Genomic DNA, 23758 nt, shown 5'->3' with positions numbered 1-23758 from the left:
AGAATTAGCTCCTGACCAGAGGATGTTACCTTCTTGCTTCAGAAGTCTTGGAAATTAATACTCATTCGTCTAAGCCACTGCTGCCTCCTGTTGCTTCAATTCCATTAGTGGGGAGGAGGACAGGTGTGCTCACCATTAAGGAAGCTGTCCTCTCTCGCAGGTGCTCATCTCATTGCCTGTCCTACAACTATACTTGCCCCAATGTCATTGGTCATAAAAGAGAATCTTTTCAGAAAAACACATCCCCAACAAGGCTCTGAGTCCAGGCCAACAATTGGAAAACTGTTTGCCCATGCCTATCTTAAACTCATTCCACCATGTGCTCAATTTATTGCTCAAACACAGACTAAGGTTTGCTTATAGATAGCAGTTGCAAGAGTACTCTAATGTGGAGCAAAACTGTAGTGTGTTTTCACTGCCAGTGGTACAACAGAATAGCCTCTTCAGCGCTGGGCTTGTATTCTATCAAGGCCAATCCGTAAAGAACGCCCTTTACAGAATACTAGCTTGGAGCTGATCATTCCAGAGCCTTGTTTGGATGACATTTATTGAATGCATCCCTACATGCTTTGCACCAGTCATTAGGAAAGTTAGTTGGAGCACCCCATATTAGTCTTAGTATTTGTGGTAGAGGGACAAGCTACACCTGGGCTTTGAAGGGAAATCCCCTTCCCCCCGGAAATAACCTACTCTATTGGAGAAGAACATGAATGTACTGAGTAAAGGAGGAGACAGAAACAGGAGAAAATAAAGGTTCTGTGAGCCCTTAGGGGTATGAACAGCCAGACTGCTCCAAGACACGGTACCCCTTACACAAATATGTCAATTGGCCACAAAGATGAAATATACTTATAGGCTGTACCGGAACACTTATCCAACATGAACTACAAATGAATAAATGAGACTTACAGAAGCTCAAAGCAGGCATTTTCTGGGCAAAAAGGGTAACCATTGAAATTGGCATCTGAGCTTCATTAGTTCATACTTCAGAATCAGATATATTTGATATCTCTGACTTTTACCTTTTTTTATGATGCTTCAAGTTTGTGGAATATTTGGCATATGTATGACAAAAATTCTGGCGCACGTGACTTCACTCAATTGCATATCAATTTATATGAAGTCATTTTTGACATGTTCCTTAAAATAAATAATAAAGCCCACTCGATCTTGTCTACCTACTATTCCAAGCATGCTTAAATTTTTCCTCCATTTGGTTGACCACCATTTCTGCTTGTAGGCTATGTCAGACATTTACTACTCTCTCAGCAAACAAGCATTTCCTTTGAGCCTGGATGCTCCTAGACACAGAAAGGTAAAACATAGAAGGTCTATGCAACCCTGCGTTTGTTCTTCACTGAAAAATTAACAAAATTGATTTCTTTTTTTTTTTACTGCTGTCTTAATGCTATACCAAGTTGCAGCAAACAATGAATAAGGCATGTGCACCTAGAGTAACTAATTTGAGGCCCCATAAGGGAAGAAAGTGCTTTAACAAAGCAGTAACCATGTTCTGCAGCAACAGGTTTCAATAGTAACACATTCGTAAACCTCAATTTCAGTAAAATGCAAATGAAGATGGAATTACTAAACATACACTCAAATTTTAAAAATATTTCAGTCCAGTATTAGGTTTTAAGGGTCATTTTATATCTGTACTTCTTTATTCATACTTCCTCAAAAATACTCAAGTAAAAAAAAAAAAAAAAAAAAGGACCAAATAAATAAAGAAAAATATCCAGATGGCCCCCAGGCCATGCTGTTCTTTGACAGGGATACTGCTACCTTTAGGGTTTTGTAGTAAATGGCCCTGTTGATCTCCAATGGACACAGATTTTGCTCCTTTTCCGAACGAGCCCAATTCACATATCGTAGCCAGTTCCCCTTCTTCGGATCAGTGGCGTCAATACACATCCATCCCAAATTTGGGTAATATACCTAAACACAAAGAAATAACCATTTACTCACCAGAGATCCTACTGCACCAAAATCACGTATGCACTCTTTCAGAATGGAAAGCAAATATAAAAATGTACATTTCATGGCATTAAACTCAACTATATAAATATCTGTAAAGCACCATTGGGTACTCAAAACAGATTAATACATTTAAAACAAAATAATTCAGCTAATTCACAGAAGAAATCCTTACATGCCAAGAGAGCAGCACATTACAACCAATTATTATACAATACTGCTACACAATTTGCAAATAAAGATTAGTGCACAAATTATGTGCTTCAATCTTTTAACACTTCATTGGGTTCAGCAACAAATTTAAAGGTATAATAAGATGTATCCTTCAACTGTAGAAATTAGCTTCATGCAAGGGGAAAAATAGTTTCTTTAATTAAACTAAATAATGGTCCTTTTCATGGAGGTGAAACTGTTCAAGTGTCAATGGATGATTTTATAGTGATTCTACATTTCTACGTTATTTTCATCTACCGGAATAATTCTGTTAACGTAGACTTATTTATTGCATCAGTATGTTATATGCATTGGTCTTTAAATATTATTCTGCAATTGGAAGCAGTGAAGCTCATGAACTGTGCCACAGCGAACCGGAAAGGGAAATGGGACTTGATATACTGCCTTTCTGGGGTTTTTGCAACTACATTCAAAGCGGTTTACATATATTCAGGTACTTATTTTGTACCAGGGGATATGGAGGGTTAAGTGACTTGCCCAGAGTCACAAGGAGCTGCAGTGGGAATTGAACTCAGTTCCCCAGGATCGAAGTCCACTGCACTAACCACTAGGCTACTCCTCCACTCCAAAGGGTGCAGCGGCCAGGACGACGAGCAAGGCCCCTTTTCTCCTAAAATAAGAGTAGCTCATCCCTCACTAATATTTGTATCCTCTACAAAAAACATGTTTAGGGAACCAACGACGATAGCTTATGTCACAAACAACTAGAAATAATCCTCTTCAAATGAGTGCCATAGCTGCTAAAAATCGGGAGGAAAAGCCTCAACAGACTCCTTTCTTGGCAACCGAGCCGATCAATTCTAGGAGTTCTTAGTCATCACTGGCTAAAAAAAAAAAAACTCCCATTATTTCTGATGCTATGAAAAGCTGAGTTTAAACAGCCACGGAGTGGAGTAAGCTTGTGTTCCACGGACCCTGACGAAATTACTGAAACTCTGGCCATTGTTGGCCGTGAAATGGCAATCTGAGAAGTCAGTGCATCTTTAAAGCTAAGTAAAGAGTTTGTTTGGATCACATTTAAATAAATATTTTTTGGGGGAGGTTTGTTAGCCAATGATGACAGTAAGAACTCCTAGAATTGATCGGATCGGTTGCCAAGGAGTCTGTTGAGGCTTTTCCTCCCGATTTTTAGAAAAATTAGTTAAAAAAAAAGGTTAAAAATTTACATTGAAAAATAATTTGGTACTCATTTGACCAGGATTATTTGTAAGTCGCTTGTCACTAATACTTGTGCCATGCAAGCCACTGCAGCTCCTGACCTGCCAGCATTCTAGTGAACAGGAGATGGCATCAGCTAGGGGAACAGCTATAGTGGCAAAGATCTCAAAACAGCATACGCCTGGGACATTCACTGGGATTCACACATTGCCAGTATGGTCTTGAGCAGTGCTTAAAATTCTTTACTACACAGATAGTGAAAATCTCTGGCACTTGTAGTGAACAACATTGCTACTACAGAGGCCCGACTCTCAAATAAAGATGTATGAAGTGTCACTGATTAACAACCTGGTAATCACAGTAAGTTATTTTATGGTACCCGAGCTCAAAAATGTTCCACTTCACTAAAGAATGGCTTCACTCCCATTCAGAACTTTGGCTATATAGGATTTCATAATTTGTTCTAACTGGCATATAAGCTTTTGCTGAAAACTATTTTCAGAGTTTGTAAAATGCTGCAATAATGTCATGTACAACTCAGCAAACTCAACTACTTCCCCTCAATGAAGGGGCTTTAATGTGTTTCTACTCTCCAGCAAATACTACAATTACTGACTTCATCATAATATTCATAGGGCTCATTTCTTTTATGATATACAAGTTTGCTCATCTGACATCAGCAACCTCTGTCAGTACACTTATTAAACTATTAACTTGGGATCTTGCCAGGTATTTGTGACCTGGATTGGCCACTGTTGGAAACAGGATGCTGAGCCTGATGGACCTTTGGTCTTTCCAAGTATGGCAATACTTATGTACTTATGTAACTAATTATACAGATCACTGAATTCCACTTTTAACTACTGATGCAATGCTGAATTCTGAAATGCCCTCCATTATCTCATTTTGTAACTGTGCAGGTCTCCTTTTCTCTTTAATTTTGGACCCATTTCACCTTTGCCCCATCTGCTTAACTGGATGATGTACAACACAGGAGTTAAAGAGTATGAACTGGATTTTTTTTTTCTAAATGAGAGGGTGTCTTCAGCAGTTACTCATATGTCAAAAAAAGGGTGCAAAGCAATAGGTACTACTCACACATAAATCAGCAGAATGGAAAGATTCAAGCAGCATAGGAAAACATTTTTTGTAGTAGTTTCTCTGTCAATAACTGGACACTGGAATAGAGAGTTGCACGGGGACAAAATTCTAACATGTCCCTGCAAGAACCTAGCACATCCCCAGCGTAATCCCCTCCATTCCCACCCCTGGCCCACCCAGCACTGCCCCGTATCACACCTCACCGCATAGTCACCTTGACAACCCCCCCCCCCCCCCCCCCACACACACACACACCAAAAGAAAGCCAGATTTTATAAATACTGGTGAAAGTAATATAAATGCATTTTCTTCCATACTCTGCTAAATAAAAAATTTTAAAGATGCACATTTCCAAAAAAAAAAAAGCAAATAATCCTTAAGCAGCATGTTCCTCTTTCTTTCCCTCCCATCCACAAGCAGCATGTCCCCCTCTCCTCTCCATCCCCTTCTATTTTTTTATTACATTTTTACCCCGCACTTTCCCACTCATGGCAGGCTCAATGCGGCTTACATCGGGCAATGGAGGGTTAAGTAACTTCCATGTAGAATCTCCAATAGTAGCAACATTCCATGTAGAATCTCCAATAGTATCTATTTTATTTTTGTTACATTTGTACCCTGCGCTTTCCCACTCATGGCAGGCTCAATGCAGCTTACATGGGGCAATGGAGGGTTAAGTGACTTGCCCAGAGTCACAAGGAGCTGCCTGTGCCTGAAGTGGGACTCGAACTCAGTTCCTCAGTTCCCCAGGACCAAAGTCCACCACCATAACCACTAGGCCACTCCTCCACTCCGATATGCGCTCTATTTCCCCTTTTCCCTTCCCCCATCTCCATGTACGCCCCCCCTTACCTCTCCCTCCCTTCCTTTTTACAGCCTCCTCACTCCTTCCCACCCATGCTCCCCCATGAATGACTCCATCTATCCACCTCCCCCCTCCAGCCCTGGGTGCCCTCTATGAACATACCTCAGTACATCCTGGTGGTCTAGTGGCCTCTTGTGGGCAGGAAAGATCCTCACTCTTTCCTGCCCGCTGCCACCAATCCTCTCGCTGCTGCTGTTTCTTTGAAATGGCTGTAGAGATTTCAAGTGGTGACCTTGCAAGAAGTCTTGCGAGGCTGCTGCTTGATGTCTCACAGCCATTTTAAAGAAATAGCAGCAGCGGGCAAAAAAGAGTGGGGATCTTTCCTGCCCACAAGAGACCACTAGACAAATCTCTCGTCATCCCCCTTCTCCTCCACTGCTAACTCCAGGCTTCGTCCCTTTTCCCTCGCGGCACCTTATGCCTGGAATCGACTTCCTGAGCCTGTAACATAGTAACATAGTAGATGACGGCAGAAAAAGACCTGCACGGTCCATCCAGTCTGCCCAACAAGATAACTCATATTTGCTGCTTTTTGTACCTACTTTTATTTGTACCTGTGCTCTTCAGGGCACAGACCGTATAAGTCTGCCCAGCACTATCCCCGCCTCCCAACCACCAGCTCCGCCTCCCGATCTCGACTAAGCTCCTGAGGATCCATTCCTTCGGCACAGGATTCCTTTATGCTTATCCCACGCATGTTTGAATTCCGTTACCGTTTTCATTTCCACCACCTCCCGCGGGAGGGCATTCCAAGCATCCACCACCCTCTCCGTGAAAAAAATACTTCCTGACATTTTTCTTGAGTCTGCCCCCCTTCAATCTCATTTCATGTCCTCTCGTTCTACCATCTTCCCATCTCTGGAAAAGGTTCGTTTGCGGATTAATACCTTTCAAATATTTGAACGTCTGTATCATATCACCCCTGTTTCTCCTTTCCTCCAGAGTATACATGTTTAGTTCAGCAAGTCTCTCCTCATACGTCTTGTAACGCAAATCCCATACCATTCTTGTAGCTTTTCTTTGCACCGCTTCAATTCTTTTTACATCCTTAACAAGATACGGCCTCCAAAACTGAACACAATACTCCAGGTGGGGCCTCACCAACGACTTATACAGGGGCATCAACACCCCCTTTCTTCTGCTGGTCACACCTCTCTCTATGCAGCCTAACAACCTTCTAGCTACGGCCACCGCCTTGTCACATTGTTTCGTCGCCTTCAAATCCTCAGATACTATCACCCCAAGATCCCTCTCTCCACCCGTACCTATCAGACTCTCCCCGCCTAACACATACGTCTCCCGTGGATTTCTATTCCCTAAGTGCATCACTTTGCATTTCTTCGCATTGAATTTTAATTGCCAAACCTTAGACCATTCTTCTAGCTTCCTCAGATCCTTTTTCATGTTTTCCACTCCCTCCCGGGTGTCCACTCTGTTACAGATCTTAGTATCATCCGCAAATAGGCAAACTTTACCTTCTAACCCTTCGGCAATGTCACTCACAAATATATTGAACAGAATTGGCCCCAGCACCGATCCCTGAGGCACTCCACTACTCACCTTTCCCTCCTCCGAGCGAATTCCATTCACCACCACCCTCTGGCGTCTGTCTGTATGTCTAGCTCCATCTCTACCTGTTTTCAAATCTATGCTGAAAACCCACCTTTTCACCACTGCTTTTGGCTCCTAGCCACTACTCAATTGCCCTCCCCTTGTTCCTTCTCACCCAGTACTTCCCTTGCCCTTGTCTGTCTGTATTTTTAGATTGTAAGCTCCATTGAGCAGGGACTGTCTCTCTGTGTCAGGTGTTCAGCACTGTGTGCGTCTGGTAGCGCTATACAATTGCTGCTAATAATAATAATAATCTTTCCTGCTTGTAAGAGACCACTAGAATGTACTGATGTACATTCGGGGAGGGCACCCATGGCTGGAGAGGAGGCGAGGCATGACTGGACTCACCTACACTTCTGTAGGATCACCACAGGACCCAGGCCCGTCCCTGCGGGATCACTGCAGGACCTGGGTCCATCCCCACGGACCTGGGCTCATCCCTGCGGGATCCCCACAGTAACCATAGGATTCCCCGCTAGCCCCGTTCCCGTGCAGCTCTCTACACGAATACACCAGCGCTATTCATATATGGAATGAGCTTTAGGGATTTTGGATTTAGTTCAAATCTTTTTCAATAGTTGTTCAAGGGGAATTCGATCAGGTGTACCAGGTATTTCCTTGTTCTTAGTCTAAGCCAACAGAAACTTGTGACTTGCCTGAGATCACAAGGAGTTGCAGCAGGATTTGAACCAGGCTTCTCTGGTTGTCAACCCAGTGCTCTAACCACTAGGCTACTCCTCCACTCATAACTCTGCATATGATGTAAATGTTCATCCTAATACAAGCTCAAAAACTATTTAAATGAGTTTAAGACAGAGCACAATGAGGCAGTATAACAAAATGGACTGACAGGAAAGGGACAATTATCTCTCTAACTTAATGTCTTAGGTACCACATTAGAGAAGCATCAATATGATTCTTTCATATTTAACATCTCATATCAGTAACTGCAGGATCCTACGATATATACTCACATTTTGCAGCACAGTTCTCTCGCAACAGGGTGCCTCTTTTTTCTAGCTGAACCTCTGTAGCTGAACTTCTGTTTTAATAACAGTTTTTACCAGACGTGCAATCCATATAAATTTAGCTAACAGTGCACCTATACATTTGTACGATTGCTTGAGAAACAGAACAAGCAGCATGCTTAAGGTACACATACCATATATACTCGAATATAAACTGCGATTACATTCCCCCCCCCCCTCTTTTTAGGAGAAAAATGTTAACTTACTACTACTTATCATTTCTATAGCGCTACTAGACGTACACCGCACTGTACACTTGAAAATGAAGAGATACTTGAATATAAACAGTTGGAATTACTGGTACTTGAATATAAACTGTCTCTCCTTCCTTCCCTCCCTCCCCCGTGGCATCTGGCATTCCTGCCGTTCCATCCCTCCATGGCTGGCTCAGTCCCTAGCACCTCCCCCCCCCCCCCCCCCCCCCAAATAAATTGAAAGTTCCCATTCGCTCGCTCCCTCTGTTATAAAGGGAACCCTCCTCCCCCCCTGTAGGCTCCCTCCCTAGGCCTACCTTACAGCCCTGGTGGTTCCGTGGTGAGCTGGGGCAGGAGCAATCCTCCTATGCTTCTGCCCATGCAGTCTCCTTAGTGAAAACAGCTGCCGCGAGATTGCTGAAGGAACTTGCAGCAGCCATTTTCACTATGGAGACTGCAAGGGCAGAAGCATAGGAGGATTGCTCCTGCCCCAGCTCACCACTGAACCACCAGGGCTGTAAGGTAGGCCCCGTGGGGGAGGGGGGATACAGCCAGCTGCAGCAGGACACCTTGGGGAAGGGAGAGGACAATGCTACTAACCTATAAATGTACTCACTCTGCTGCTCCCCGGTACCTCTCCACATTCGTCCTTCCCTACACCCCTTCCCGTGCACTCCGCTCCATGGATAAATCCTTCTTATCTGTACCCTTCTCCACTACTGCCAACTCCAGACTTTGCGCCTTCTGTCTCGCTGCACCCTACGCCTGGAATAAACTTCCTGAGCCCCTACGTCTTGCCCCATCCTTGGCCACCTTTAAATCTAGACTGAAAGCCCACCTCTTTAACATTGCTTTTGACTCGTAACCACTCGCCTCCACCTACCCTCCTCTCCTCCTTCCTGTACACATTAATTGATTTGATTTGCTTACTTTATTTCTTGTCTATTAGATTGTAAGCTCTTTGAGCAGGGACTGTCTTTCTTCTATGTTTGTGCAGCGCTGCGTATGCCTTGTAGCGCTATAGAAATGCTAAATAGTAGTAGTAGTAGGTTATTAGGTGGAGACTCAGCTATAAACAGAGACCCCCATTTTTGGGCCCCAAAATATCAGTTTGGTATTCGAGTATATATGGTAATGCAGATAATTTTATAAGGCGCTGCCTAGTCTCAGGCAGTAAGAACACGCATAAATGCTAGTATTAGGCACTTACACACGTAACCAGCCTCTTAAATATTGACTAAGCCTGAAAGTGCATGTCTAAGTTTTATGGTGTGTACTTTCACTGTGAGTGTGCACAGAAGAAGAGCATGGGAGGAGAAGTCCACACTTACACATGTAGTATATAAAACTTATTTATGCTCGTACTTACAAAAAGTATAAACTAACATTCACACCACCCTCAAACTAGTGTAAGTGTTGGATACATATACGTGCATTTTTGCACCTACACCAGTATTTTATAAAGTCAAATAGGCGTGTACTTGGGTGCATGAAAACACACATTACCTAGCAGCAACTTAAATTACCCTCAGTAAGACAATATAAGATTCAACTGGAGACAGAGAAATGCTATTTAGCATTCAGTAAAGGAAAACAGGCTACAAAGTGCCTTTCACAGGGAGGCATATTGAATCTTTTGTTCATTGCTCTTAGGCCTCCGTGGCTGGCATCATGATTGTTGCAGTTGTCCAGGTCTTGCTGTGTGGAACTGACATTTCAGCCATCGTGCTGTGGGGACTGCACTTTGTCTTTATACAGTGGGTTCTCAAACCTAATTGGTTGGGGTTTGAAGTGGGCAAGTTCCTCAGAAAGGCAGATTTCGGCAGGAAATTGAAGCAGAAAAGTCTCTTGGTCACAAATTTGAATTTTGGCGGGAAAATTGGTCACACTTTTTAAATTCTGGTGGGAAATGAGGCTGGAAATTCAGTGGAACAGTTCAGACTTTGGATGGGGGGGAAATTTCTGTAGATTATATTCTGAAACTTTGGGCAGGGGGTGGAAGAAGACCGTTTGTCCTCAGTGCCAGTTCTTTTTGTGCTAAATTTATTTTGAAATGAGCTGTTGCCATGCTTTTAAGATAAGCCCTTTGTATCCACTGAAGTTTTAGGATGTCTTGCTATCTCTATTACCTCTTTGATTCTTCTCGACCACCAACGATCTTCTCTCTCTAAGATTGTTGTATCCTCAAAACATTTTAGCTGCTCATGGTCTACCAAGCACCTCGTCACAACACATCTGTGCAAGAATGTCAGTGGTAACCCTGAGCTTCCCTTGATTACTGATTATGGGAGACTAACCTACATAATGAAGCTCCAGACAACACCACCATTTTCCTTGAACAATGGCAACACTGGGATTCACACAGGTGATCAAATCTACAACCTATGAAAAAGGACACATGCTAGACTTGGTGTACTGGTGGCATTGAGATAACACCCCCATCAGTTGCCCATCCCAACCATCTACTATCCCTTCCTCTCCCAGGTGCTTGTCTCATGCTTTCTTGAATTCAGATAGATACAGTCCTCATCTCCACCACCTCCGATGGTAGGTCGTTCCATGCATCCACTACCCTTTATTAATATTGGGGAACACCTCAAGAAGTTGTTAGCTAGATAAGAACACCGGGAAGAAGTAGAAAAGCAATGGAAAAAACTGAAAGGAGATATTTTAAAAGGCAAACATTTTAGGAAAATAAATACAAGTGGTAAAGAAGGTCACTTTGGTTCTCAAAAGCAGAAGCTGAAAAGGTAAAGGGAAAGAGGTTAGCTTTCATAGAGGCATATTTTCAAAGCACTTAGCCTTCCAAAGTTTCATAGAAACCTATGGAACTTTGGAAGGCTAAGTGCTTTGAAAATATGCCTCATAAACTACAAGAGATTACAGAAAGAGGAAGACGGCAAAAATATCTGGAAAGGCAAAGAGAATCCGGTAAAGTAGTCAGGAAAGCAAAGATACAAATGGAAGAAAAAATAGCCAATATGGTAAAATGAGGGGGATAAGACATTGTTTTTAGATACGTTAGTGATGGTAAAAGTGAAAAATTGGCATTCTGGGGCTCAAGAGTGAAAAGGAAAAATATGTGAGCTGATGAGGATAAGATGAAGGGCTAGGAGTAGGAAGGCAAGAGACAAACACAAGTAGGAATGGAAGTGTAGTTGGCCTTGAACAATTTTCAGAAGTGTGTGTTTGTGTGAGCAGCTAGCTAAACTAAAAGGTAAAGTGATATGGGCAGGATTGGATACATCCAAGGGTACTAAAGGAACTTAGCGAAGTTCTAGCGGCTCTGCAGTCTACCTTTTCAATGCTTCTCTAGAGTCGAGTGGTCCTAGAGGAGTGGACAAGGGCGGATTAGTCCAGCTCCACAAAAGCTGACCTCTGTGGTGAGTAAACTAATGGAAGCACTTCTAAAACATAGGATAGTGAGGTTTTTAGAATCTGGGCCCAAGGCAGCATGGTTTTACTAGAGATAGGTCTTGTCAGACGAATCTAATTAATTTCTTTGACTGGGTGACCAGACAATTGGATTGAGGGAGAATGCTACATGTGGTGTGGCTAGATTTTTGCAAAGCCATTGAGACAGTTCTGCATAGGCAGCTAAAAAATAAACAGAGTGCCCTTGGTATGTGCCCTAAAGTGTCTAGGTTAGAAACTGATTGACGGAAGGTATCTAAGGGTAGCAGTAAATGGTCACTTTGAGGGAAGGGAGCTTATCAGCAGTGTGCCACAAGGATCAGTTGTTGGTCCTGTTTTCATCTAACATTTTTGTAAGCAATACTGCAGAATGGCTGACTGGCAAGATTTGCCTCTTTGCAGATGATGTCAAAACCTTCAATAGGGTAGATACCTTCCGACAGTGTGTATAACATGAGGAGGGAATCTAGCGAATCTTGAAGAATGGTTTAGAATTTGGCAGCTAAGGTTTAAAGCTAGAAAATACAGGGTCATGCATTTAGGCTGAACACCCCCCCCCCCCCCACACACACACACCCCAGGAAGCAGTACAGTATAATGGGTGAAATACTTCTGTGCACAGAGCAGGACTTGGAGGTGAATGTATCCAATGATCTTAAGGTGGCCAAACAGAAAGCTAAAGCCAAATGGATGCTCGAATGCATAGGGAGAAGAATGGCTAGCATGAAAAAATAAAAAAAAGGAGGTGAGTGTCTCTGTATAAATCTTTAGTGAAATCCCTTTTAGAGAGCTATGCACAGTTCTGGAGACCGCACTTTCAAAAAGATAAAAAAAAACAGTATGGTATTGGGTCCAGAGGCTAGCTACTAAAATGGTCAATAGTCTTCATCATAAAGCATATGGGGACATACTTAACAAGCTCAACATGTATACTTCGGAAGAAAGGTGGGAGAAGAAAGATATGATAGAGACATTTAAATAACTCCATGGCATAAATGCACAGGAAGCTCTGGAATGGGAAAGAATAGGATGAAGATAAAAGGGGATAGATTTATGAGTAATTAAGGAAATACTTCTTTATGGAAAGAGTGGTGGATGCATGGAATGGTCTCCAAGAGGAGGTGGAGATGAGGTCTGTATCTGAATTCAAGACTTGCCCAGGATCACACGGAGCTGCAGAGGAAATTGAATCTGGTTCCTCAGTATCTCAACTCACTGCCGACCGTCAGGGAGCAGCAGGAATCGAACCTGGTTCCCCAGGTCCGCAACTACTGCACTAACCATTAGGCCACTCCTCCACTATATAGTATATATATTTTATATACATATTTATTGTATTGGAAGTATTAAAATTATGTAATACATATTTATTTATTTTATTTAGATTTTGCTCACACCTTTTTCAGTAGTAGCTGAAGGTGAGTTACATTCAGGTACTCTGGATATTTCTCTGTCCCATTGTATATACCCCATGTTACTAACCCCATTTGTTTGGATTTGTTTTTTTTGTTTTTTTTGTAGGATTTCCCTCACATTTCTTCTTGTAATTTAACTTCTTATATGAACAAAGCTCTGAGAGAAGGACATTACCCCTCCTCTATTTGAAAGTCTCATTTTAAAGAAATCTGGCCTCGATCAGGCCAACTGTAATAGTTATATAACCCAATTGTTAAATATTCCTTTTGGGGCCCAAATTTTTGAAGCTACTGTTGTACTGAAGTTACTGCAACACCTGGATCGTTTTGATTTATTAGATCCTACAGAACCAGGTTTTCAGACTCAGAATATTACTGACACAAGCTTAGACACTCTTGTGATGCAGCTGGACCTCTCTGTCGCCTTGAGTGAAACAGGCATTTCTGGTTTGGCTCCAACATGGTTTTTAGCAGAATGATTTTGCAGGGTCATTAGGTACAAATTGTCTAAATCTTTGAGAAGGAAGCAGGGAGTCCCACAGGGCTCTCCGCTTGTTAAATGTTTTTCTTTAGCTTGCTGGGATTACTACTCCATGGGCTAGATGTATATTCCCTATATGTGAATGGCACTCAAAATAGTTTTCTTGTTTGGAGAATCATTGGATAGCAGTTATAAATGCATAGAGAAATGCTTTAGTCAAGTTAGTGGCACGATGAATGAGAATCTGCTCAAAATCAGCCTGGGTGGGAAAGGTAAAATCATCCCAACAGCGATTCTTGTTACTGGGAGAAGTCCAGATACTATTTGAGCACTACTATTCATAATTTGGGGATGACCATAATTTTTGTTTTTACTCTATGAGAACCAAGTGACTTCTGTGTACAAGAACGTTTTCATTAACTTACATCTGAGTCAACATATTTTCCCCTGTGTTTCAGATGTCAATTTCATGCAGGTATTTCAAGTCATAGTACTCTTCTCATCTTCCCTACTACAAATTTGTGTATTTGGCCCTTCCTCAGAGGCCTATGGCCCACTTAGAACTGTTGCAGAATATGGCCACCAAGATAATCTTTGGTGGAGCAAGGTAGGCTAGGGAACACCATACCTAGAGCAGCTGCATTAGCTCTTTGTACAAGTGAGGGTGTTTAAACTCTTAATTCTGTCTTAAGATCAGGTATGGTTTGGGACCCACATTTCTTTGTGTTGTAGGTTAATTTCCCATATTGATCTTTATGTTCTTCGGGGGGGGGGGGGGGGGGGGGGGGGACACAGCTAAGAATTCTATCAGCCCAAGAATGCTAGTTGGCAGCTATTGAGAGGGAAAACCCCAATATGGTGGAATAAACTTCTAAAGGAACTAAGAATAGAACTTTCTTATTTATCTTTCTGTTGGAAACTCATGACATATCTCAGAGTTTAAGTATTGTCTTCTTGAGAAGTTAATGGTATTTGTTCTTTTCTGGATTCATTATGTCTTATTCTTTTTTGCCAATTCTTTATCAGGCAGTTGGGTAACTGTTTTAATAATTTTGTTAGTCATTTTCTATCTTAACTTTATTTAGGGATGCTTATGCTGTGTAATATATGATTGTTTTAGTATTTGTATTTTAGCAGATTTCAATTAAATTTTAACACCTTGTCCTGAGCTGTTATTTTTTTTTTTTATTGTGACTCACTAATAATTTTAGATGAGCAGTATAAAAAAAAAATTAAGAGTCAAAATTTAAAAACTGAATACCTAAATGTATGTCATCCAATTTGATCTCATTTTGGTTAAGCAGATTAATTCAACAGCACATGCTAATTACAGTGTTAACATTTAACACAGAACAAGATGGAGAACGGGTGGGGGGGACAGCACCTTATAGTTAACGTAGGAAAAAAGTTACCAAATGTTAATATAACAAGCAGTGCAATACAGTTATCACCACCTAAACATCACTGCCTATATACCTCACATTATCTGTAATGAGATTTAATGCATGATAAAGAAATTGAACATGGGCAAAACTGAGCTTCTCATCTTTCTCCCTAAACCCACCTCTCCTCTTCCCCCTTTCTCTATTTCTGTAGATGGCACACTCATTCTCCCTGTCTCATCAGCTCGTAACCTTGGGGTCATCTTCGACTCCTCTCTCTCCTTTTCTGCTCATATTCAACAGATTGCCAAAGCCTATCGTTTCTTTCTCTAGAACATCAGCAAAATCCGTCCCGTCCTCTCTGAGCACACCACCAGAACCCTTATCCACACCCTTATCACCTCTTGCCTAGATTACTGCAACCTGCTTCTCACCAGCCTCCCACTTAGCCACCTCTCTCCTCTTCTATCGGTCCAAAACTCTGCTGCATGACTCATTTTTCACCAGAGTCACTTTGCTCACATTAGCCCTCTCCTCAAATCACTTCACTGGCTCCCTATCAGTACCTACAGTTAAATCCGTAACAACTGGTGTTATTCCTCACAAGTATAAAACATTTTTGTCATTTCAACCCCTTTGTGTGTCCTTGGTCTAAAACTTTGCATCAAATTCAGACCCCCCCCCAAAAAAAGGTGAAACTAAAAAGCACTTCATGGCAAATCATGAAAGAACTTAACCATTCAGTTCATGAATCATAAACCAGTAAGATTATAAAATTTCCTCACTCAACGATTCCAAGTACTCCTATTGGATTTATATATTAGTTCTCTGCTAAAAAAAAAACAAAAACAACAAACAGCTCTTTTATCTAGGAAAAACAATGCTTATTTACCATCATGTTTCAACTGGCTTGAAGCAAGCAACAATGAAATAGTTCAAGACTTCAGAAGACTAATGCAAATTTACCCCTCTTCAACTAAACTGATCTTATCAACAATGTCAAACCGCACATATTGTAAAATTTCCTGAAATCTTATTTTATAGCATTGTGCCAAAAAAATATCTGTGTCCCCATACAGTTGTCCAAAGATGCTCCTCAGGAAGGCCATCTACATTGTAGGACTTAATTGCGATTAAGGCATCGAGTTCTCCGAAAGAAATTGTACAATTGTCATGTTGGAACTGTCTCTTTGCCTCGGTTTCAGTACACTTTATATGGCAGTGGTTAGTTTCATCGATAAGCAACCACCATATGCTTTTCATGCTACCTTCTTATAGTTCACATTTTATGTAAGTGTTGGTTTCTTGAAATAATTTTGTTGGGCCCATCTTCCGTCAGAACCAATTTATTTTTTGCTGGCTGGAGAGAGAATATATATTTTACATCATCTGCCAGGTCATTCAAGAACCTAAAGACTGCTCAAGATATTGCAGCAAATTTTCCAGACTGCTTCTCTTAAATGCATGGGATGGCTAGCACACCCACAAATGTTCCATTCTCATTGATGAGGGCCTTGAATCATAATCCTCGCTTTCCGAAAGACTGGCAGATCATTCGCTATTGCCTCTATCTGAAATGCTTGGGGGGGTTAGGCATATATTTCTCATTTCTCTTGAAATCTGATCCACCATTATCTGTGCTTTCTTTGTACAAATCTTCTTCATCCAAATCTTGAAGTTGTTTTACATAAGTACATAAGTATTGCCATACTGGGAAAGACCAAAAGGTCCATCAAGCCCAGCATCCTGTTTCCAACAGTGGCCAATCCAGTTCATAAATTCCTGCCAAGATCCCAAAAAAAGTACAAAACATTCTATACTGTTTATCCCAGAAATAGTGGATTTTCCCCAAGTCCATTTAATAACAGTCTATGGACTTTTCCTTTAGGAAGCCGTCCAAACCTTTTTTAAACTCCGCTAAGCTAACCGCCTTTACCACATTCTCTGGCAACAAATTCCAGAGTTTAGAACTTCAAACTATAAAATGACATCCACAAGGCATGTTTACCATAAGAAATTAAGGAAGCCACAATACTGAAATACTACCATGTACAGAACGTTCTTTAAAAAAAAAAAAAAAGTCAACTAATAAAATAAAAGGGTGTGACAGAAATTTTCTAGAAGAAACTAGAAATTACTTGTGTCCACTTTTAGTCTACACAGAAAATGTCAACATGACATAGGTCTCAACACAAAGCCTAGCAACCACTCATACAAAAGAAAAATATAAGATTAAAAAAAAAAAAATCAATGCCTGGGACCGAAGATCTCATCTGCACTTCAAAGCTCAAATTATTCAGTGACCAAAGAGTTATCACCACCTTTTTAATAGGCCAGTGGTTCCCAAACCTGGTCCTGGAGGCACCCCAGTCAATCAGGTTTTCAGGATACCCACAATGAATATTTATGAGAGAGATTTGCATGCACTACCTCCACTGCATGGAAATCTCTCTCATGAATATTCATTGTGAGCATCCTGAAAACCTGACTGGCTGGGGTGCCTCCAGGACCAGGTTTGAGAACTACTGGAATAGACAAAGACCTGCATCCTTCCTTTTCCTCTTGAGGTGCTAAATTTATTAGACAGATCAATGACTTCCCCACATCAAATAGACCAGACTGAGAAGTATTATACAAAACCATACACACAGACTCCACTTCTTCACCCTGAAGAAAGCTACAGTAAAATGGCTGAAATGTCAAAGGGGTCAATTTGACCCCTTTAGGTTTCTAGGTGTGACCACTTATATCATGGAAAGTAGAGTACTTAGTCCCTTGAAACTTACGTCATGTAACACACCAATGAGCAAGAAAAGTTATAGATACACAAAATAATTTGCTCATAAATTAATTGAAGGTAAACAATCTGATTTCATTAGGGGTCAAAATAACCCCTGTGAGCGTTCTAGTATTAAGTGCATTGCAGGTAACATAATGACGTTAGTTATATCTACCGAGATGACATTAATTGCACCATACTATCTGCCACTTTCACTCGCATTCTCTGCCCCCATGCCACAGCAGTTGATGTGTTGTGCCTAATAAAGCACTGTGTAACTGCTGTGTTAACAGTCAATGATTCATGAACTATGTACTCCAAATTCAACTATTATGGCTCTTTCTTACTTTCTAATATTTTTTTTCCAACTTAAGTCTTAGCATTTTAACATTTTAATGATCATTAGAATAAACTTATCTTAAAAGGACCAATGTTAAAATCCTAAGACAAGCTAAAAAAATATTAGAAATTAACAAGCCAGTGATGATTACTGTGAATTATAGAGGAGAGTTCCCCGTGTGAAATGAGTCACCAGCTAAGGCTCTGTTTGCAGAGGGTTCCCGTATACATGTAAACAAATGTATATTATTTTAAAAGTTAAATGAAAAGGTTATAGCATTGGGACATCAAAGAGAATGGATATAGAGAGCCCTCGCTTGAGTTGTCAGACTACAGTTACGTGTGGTGGCTAAATAAACCAAGGCATATGCTCAAATAAGTGTGCCAGTGGTAAAGGGAATTTGAACCAGCATTCCAGTTCTCAGCTGTTTCAATTGCTAGAATATAACTATGTAAAAAGTATTTACTGTTGCTGGTGGTTTTATGATAAAGAATGAAGAGGAATGCAATGGAAGACAATCCAGCAAAGGTAAAGTTCAACTTAAAAAGCAGACTTGAAACATTCTAGATCACTTCAACTTTTTATACATCCTCTTTCATTTCCATTGTTGAACTATGACGAGAGTATTCACAAAAGCTGATAATCATATTAACTGCCGTAAGCTTTATTATTGCTTCAATTAAAATTGTTCTTATACAATCAGAAAGTAAGACACCAAGACAAAATTGAAGATGCCACTAAAGTAGCCAATCTGAAATAATGGATGATATAAAAGGTTTGTTGTCAGAATTATCCTAACAATTTAGGTCTGCTGGTTATTAATAAATGTTTCAATGACATTCTTAATTTTACTCTTTAAGCTAAAATTACCCTTCCTTAAGCTCTAGATTGTTTGGTTGCATTGATTTCAAAAGATTACACTTTCTTACATAAAAAAAGATAGATAACCCAAATTAAATTTTGCAATTCAATCTCTAGAAAAAATACAGATGCAGATGGGCATTATCTGGGCCTAATTAACAGCTCAGTTCCCAGCTTCTTACCTCCCACATATACACATTGTTCTTTACTTGGGATCTTTTCTTCTTCTCACCAACAAAAGGTCCAAACTTTCTTCCTCTTGAAATAGGCTTTGTGGCCCAGACACCTGAAGAATAATTAAGTGTGTGCTCTTACTTTATGCCATGGCTTTAAAACAGAAGGGATTTTATTAGAAGAATGGGAAATCCCATGGTGTAGAAGATAGTAATATAATTATTCTATTTATCACATGGTTTAATAATGTACATGCAGCTGTACAAAAGGTTTTATTTGCAGTGAGAAGATTTCATTACATTGCTAACCACCCAAACTCCAAGTTAAACCTCTCAAACATGTCATTTCACTACAAGCTTGTTACGTGAAGTCAGTATTTAGCATAAAAATATTGGCGAAATTAAGCAGAATGTGATATCCACCTCACCATCTAAAGATCATGAACTGGAGATATATATATATTGTCATAATCAGGAGGATCCCTGAGCCTCAGTCTTTAAGCCTAACCCCAAAGTCCTTATCCCCAGGGAAATGACTGTGAAGGGAACACAGGGTATACCAGGAAGTAAAGAATTCCCAATCTGGATTAGGAGAGGAAGGGAGGGGCATCACAAGTGCACAGGAAGCTTCCTAGGGGATGAGCTAGTGAAGAGAAGAGCCCCATGGAAAATGAGCCTCCATGGATCCGTACATAATACATATTGGTTCCCAACAGGCCTAGGGAACGGGAGCGTTTAGCGGGACATGAAAAGCTTCAGGAACCCAACCCTCTGGAAGTAGAGGTACCCGAGATACACGAAGAGGACTAAATGTCTGATGAGGAGCATATGGACTGTTCTGATGCAGACAATTTTGCATAACCACAGGGTATGTAAATATGAAAATATAGAGGGAATCCCTTAGTCGATGAAAAAAACCTCACCAACAACTTTCTGGTTGACAGCTATGGGGCAGGGGATACTGCCTGTTATGTGAGAACTATCCCAAGGGGAGGAGCTGTCAAGGGTCCCCAGAGCTCTTAAAGCTGGGAGCACCCAAACTAGGGAAGGAGAGTAAAAAGATGGTACTGGATTTTTCTGAGATCTAATTTGAATATTACTTGTAGGCAATTAAAATCCATGGATTATAAATTGCTTGGGGAGAATCCGAGGCTGGAGCTTATCTTGTGGACTTATAGAAACTGATCTTAAAATATACAGTGTCTTGCTAATGTTTGGATTTTGAACTGGTTTGTTCACCCTGAGTAGGAAGGAGTTCCAAAACCATGACCCTGTGAGCAGTCAACAGGATAGGACAGACACTGGCCCTCTTAGGGCCACCCAGCATAGCAGACCATTCCTGTGGAAAGAAAGACCCTTTACTCGGCAGAGTACTATGACATCCTGTGGGATTACTGCATGGACACATCGAGTTCGTGAACCCTTATTACTGGTTGAGAACCTTAACAGCACAAGCATTTAGAACTGGACAGGTAATTTTAGAAAATGTTAGCCACAAAATTTGTTAAATAAAACCAAGTTAGGCAGAAATAGGTCTTCATTAGCAACATAAAGGACAATTATGCAAGCTTTTGGGATTACTCTTCAATCAATGTAATGAAAATGAAAACAGGTGACATGGATACATGGAAAATTTGGATAAAATGTTTCACACTAACCAACTATACCATTAAATGATTACAACATTTAATACACAATTTGAATTAGCCTACTGTGCTAAATATTTTAAAGAACTACATTGGATTTTTTCTTAGACTATAACCAATGTGGGTTCTGTATACTATTGGTCAAAGAAAGAAACCTAGAGGAACTGGTACAAATGTCACTACCACCTAAATTGTCCTGTACAGGATCACATGATTTTTCTTTTGTGTGTGTTGCAACTAATTTCTTAAACAGCATCCATCCCTTTCCCATCTCTCCTCTAACCAACTGAAAGTCTTTCTAATTATCACTATGAAACACTAACTCCCAAATCAGGCCATGTTCCCCTAAAATTTTAACGTGGAAAAAAAAGCAAAATTACACAGGAGACAAAAATCCTGATGGACTACAGATCTCCCTCTACATTATGGTTTACTTTGTTCGTCCAACACCATAATTATTAATTTCATTTCCATATTCCTTCTCTTCCTTCATCATTTAAAAAAATTATCATCCTTTGTCCATTACTTAAATGCTTTATGAATCCATATAAGAAAACAAGCTATCAACTGTACTTAGCTCTTATGGAAGGCCTTGAACTGACAGTACCATTTCTTCTGAGATAAAATGGATTATAGTGTACTTACCCGAATATGGAGATACTGTTTTACTGAGAACTAAGTTGTCTAAATTCCCAAGTTTCCTTTCATGCTTGCAGTACATACCAAGTCTTGACTCGTCAACAGCAGATGGAACGAGTCTCAGTTCCTCGGGAAGCCCTTTGGGGACATGTTCAGGTACATCAATTAGTGTCTCGATTTCTCCTGGTGATTTTGTGGTGTCCTACAATGGAGCATAGAACAAAATAACATACAACAAACATTATAGAATTACTTCCAAGCCACAACAATCTTGCAATTTAAATGTGATAACTGCTGAAATTAAGAACCCACAAAGTTCTTTGTTCAGTTTGCATACTATGTCTGACTTGCACTGTACATTTTCAACAGCTTCTCCACATTTACAGAAAACCTGAGACATTACATATCAATAATGCTCAACTAAATACTCTTAGGCCTTAATGAATTCTCCCACTTTACCTCGTGTATGTTTTGTTTTCCCTATCAGGGAAAGCCATTTAGCCTGGGTCTCACACAAAAAAGGGACCTCCATTTGCAAAATTTGATTAACTTTTAACCGAACAAGAAATTCAGCTCCAAGGGATCTACAACAGCCAGCTATGTTGAAGCAAGGGCTATAGAATACAGCAGACCCCTCTCCGGGCTTGACTGGGAAAGGGCCGTGGATCGACCCCTAGATGCCTACACTGGCTAAGACTCAACTATCCACGACCTGCTACACCTATCCCAACCTGAACCATCTGCTGGCGGCAGAAAAATACTGGCAAGCTCTAGGGCTGCACCACTCTATGTTTATGTTTAATAAACTTCTTATACCGCATATATTTTAATACAAAAGAATCTAAGTAGTATAAAATAAAATAATAAAACATAAAATCAAAAAAGGAACACCAATACTGATAGGACAGAACACATACATTCATACCAGGAATATTAAAATACGTAAAAGGGGTATAATTGAAAGGGGCGCCCAAGTTTTCCTGAGGACGTCCTCGCAGGATGTCCCGGCGAAGGGGTGGGGAAACCCGTATTATCAAAACAAGATAGGCGTCCATCTTTCATTTCGATAATGCGGTTGGGGACGTTCAAATCTCAACATTTAGGTCGACCTTAGAGATGGTCGTCCCCGATTTTTGGCCATAATGGAAACAGAGGACACCCGTCTCAGAAACGACCAAATCCAAGCCATTTGGTTGTGGGAGGAGCCAGCATTCGTAGTGCACTGGTCCCCCTCACATGCCAGGACACCAACCGGGCACCCTAGGGGGCACTGCAGTGGACTTCAGAAAAAGCTCCCAGGTGCATAGCTCCCTTACCTTGTGTGCTGAGCCCCCCAAAACCCACTCCCCACAACTGTACACCACTACCATAGCCCTAAGGGATGAAGGGGGGCACCTAGATGTGGGTACAGTGGGTTTCTGGTGGGTTTTGAAGGGCTCACATTTATCATCACAAGTGTAACAGGTAGGGGGGGATGGGCCTGGGTCCACCTGCCTGAAATGCACTGCACCCACTAAAACTGCTCCAGGGACCTGCATACTGCTGTCAGGGAGCTGGGTATGACATTTGAGGCTGGCATAGAGGCTGGAAAAAATATTTAAAAAGGTTTTTTTTTTAGGGTGGGAGGGGGTTGGTGACCACTGAGGGAGTAAGGGGAGGTCATCCCCGATTCTCTCTGGTGGTCATCTGGTCAGTTCGGGCACCTTTTTGAAGCTTGGTCGTAAATAAAACTGGACCAAGTAAAGTCGCCCAAGTGCTCATCAGGGACGCCCTTCTTTTTTCCATTATCGGTCTAGGACGCCCATGTGTTAGACACGCCCCAGTCCCGCCTTCGCTACGCTTCCGACACGCCCCCGTGAACTTTGGTCGTCCCCGTGACGGAAAGCAGTTGAGAACACTCAAAATCGGCTTTCGATTATGCCGATTTGGGCGACCCTGGGAGAAGGACACCCATTTTCCGATTTGTGTCGAAAGATGGGCGCCCTTCTCTTTCTAAAATAAGCCTGATAATGATGATGTCACTGAATTGTCAATGTTCTCTACCTCTGTCTGCTGGTTAGGGGGCTTCACCTACTCATCTAGGCTAGCACAACGATAAGGAATGAAAGAATGTTTGCACTGGCACACAATAAGAAATGAAAGAATGTCTGCACTAGCAGAAGTCCTAGGAGTATTTTTCCCCCATACATTCACTTATAAAAACAAATCCAGGTAACAATTCCATTTAACAATATATATTATTGTAAATATTTTTTCCAATAAAAGTATATTTCACAACACTATGCCATCAAACTTAACCATCATCGGTTACACTATATTAATAGTTTACATTGAGAGTAGATTATTTTGTCAGTAAGCTGATGAGTTTGTGCAAATTAAAATAGTCAGAATTCAGACCAGCAAAAATGTTGGTTTCGGTGCTGTCTTGACTTTTGCTGTTGTAAAACCGAGGCAGTTTTT

General features: G+C 41.0%; 1 protein-coding gene across 5 annotated transcripts in view; it reads right to left on the bottom strand.

Moving 5' to 3' along the window:
- The window catches only part of PRDM2 (PR/SET domain 2), a 108117-nt gene that overhangs the window by 46145 nt on the left and 38214 nt on the right, over window positions 1–23758 (bottom strand). For 4 of the 5 annotated variants that reach the window (XM_030222057.1, XM_030222059.1, XM_030222058.1 and 1 more), the window contains exons 3-5: window positions 21383–21500; window positions 19023–19126; window positions 1786–1938 (exon numbers count right to left, since the gene is read on the bottom strand). In XM_030222057.1, coding sequence (XP_030077917.1) covers window positions 1786–1938; window positions 19023–19126; window positions 21383–21500 — 375 coding nt within the window. Of the gene's footprint in view, window positions 1–1785; window positions 1939–19022; window positions 19127–21382; window positions 21501–23758 lie in introns of those variants that run through there. The other variant, XM_030222061.1, reaches the window with a different exon arrangement.

This window comes from Microcaecilia unicolor, chromosome 13, assembly GCF_901765095.1.
Source record: "Microcaecilia unicolor chromosome 13, aMicUni1.1, whole genome shotgun sequence".
NCBI classification, from domain to species: Eukaryota; Metazoa; Chordata; class Amphibia; order Gymnophiona; family Siphonopidae; genus Microcaecilia; species Microcaecilia unicolor.
Note: the sequence above shows the minus strand (reverse complement) of the source record. Positions and strands in the feature narration are given on the sequence as shown.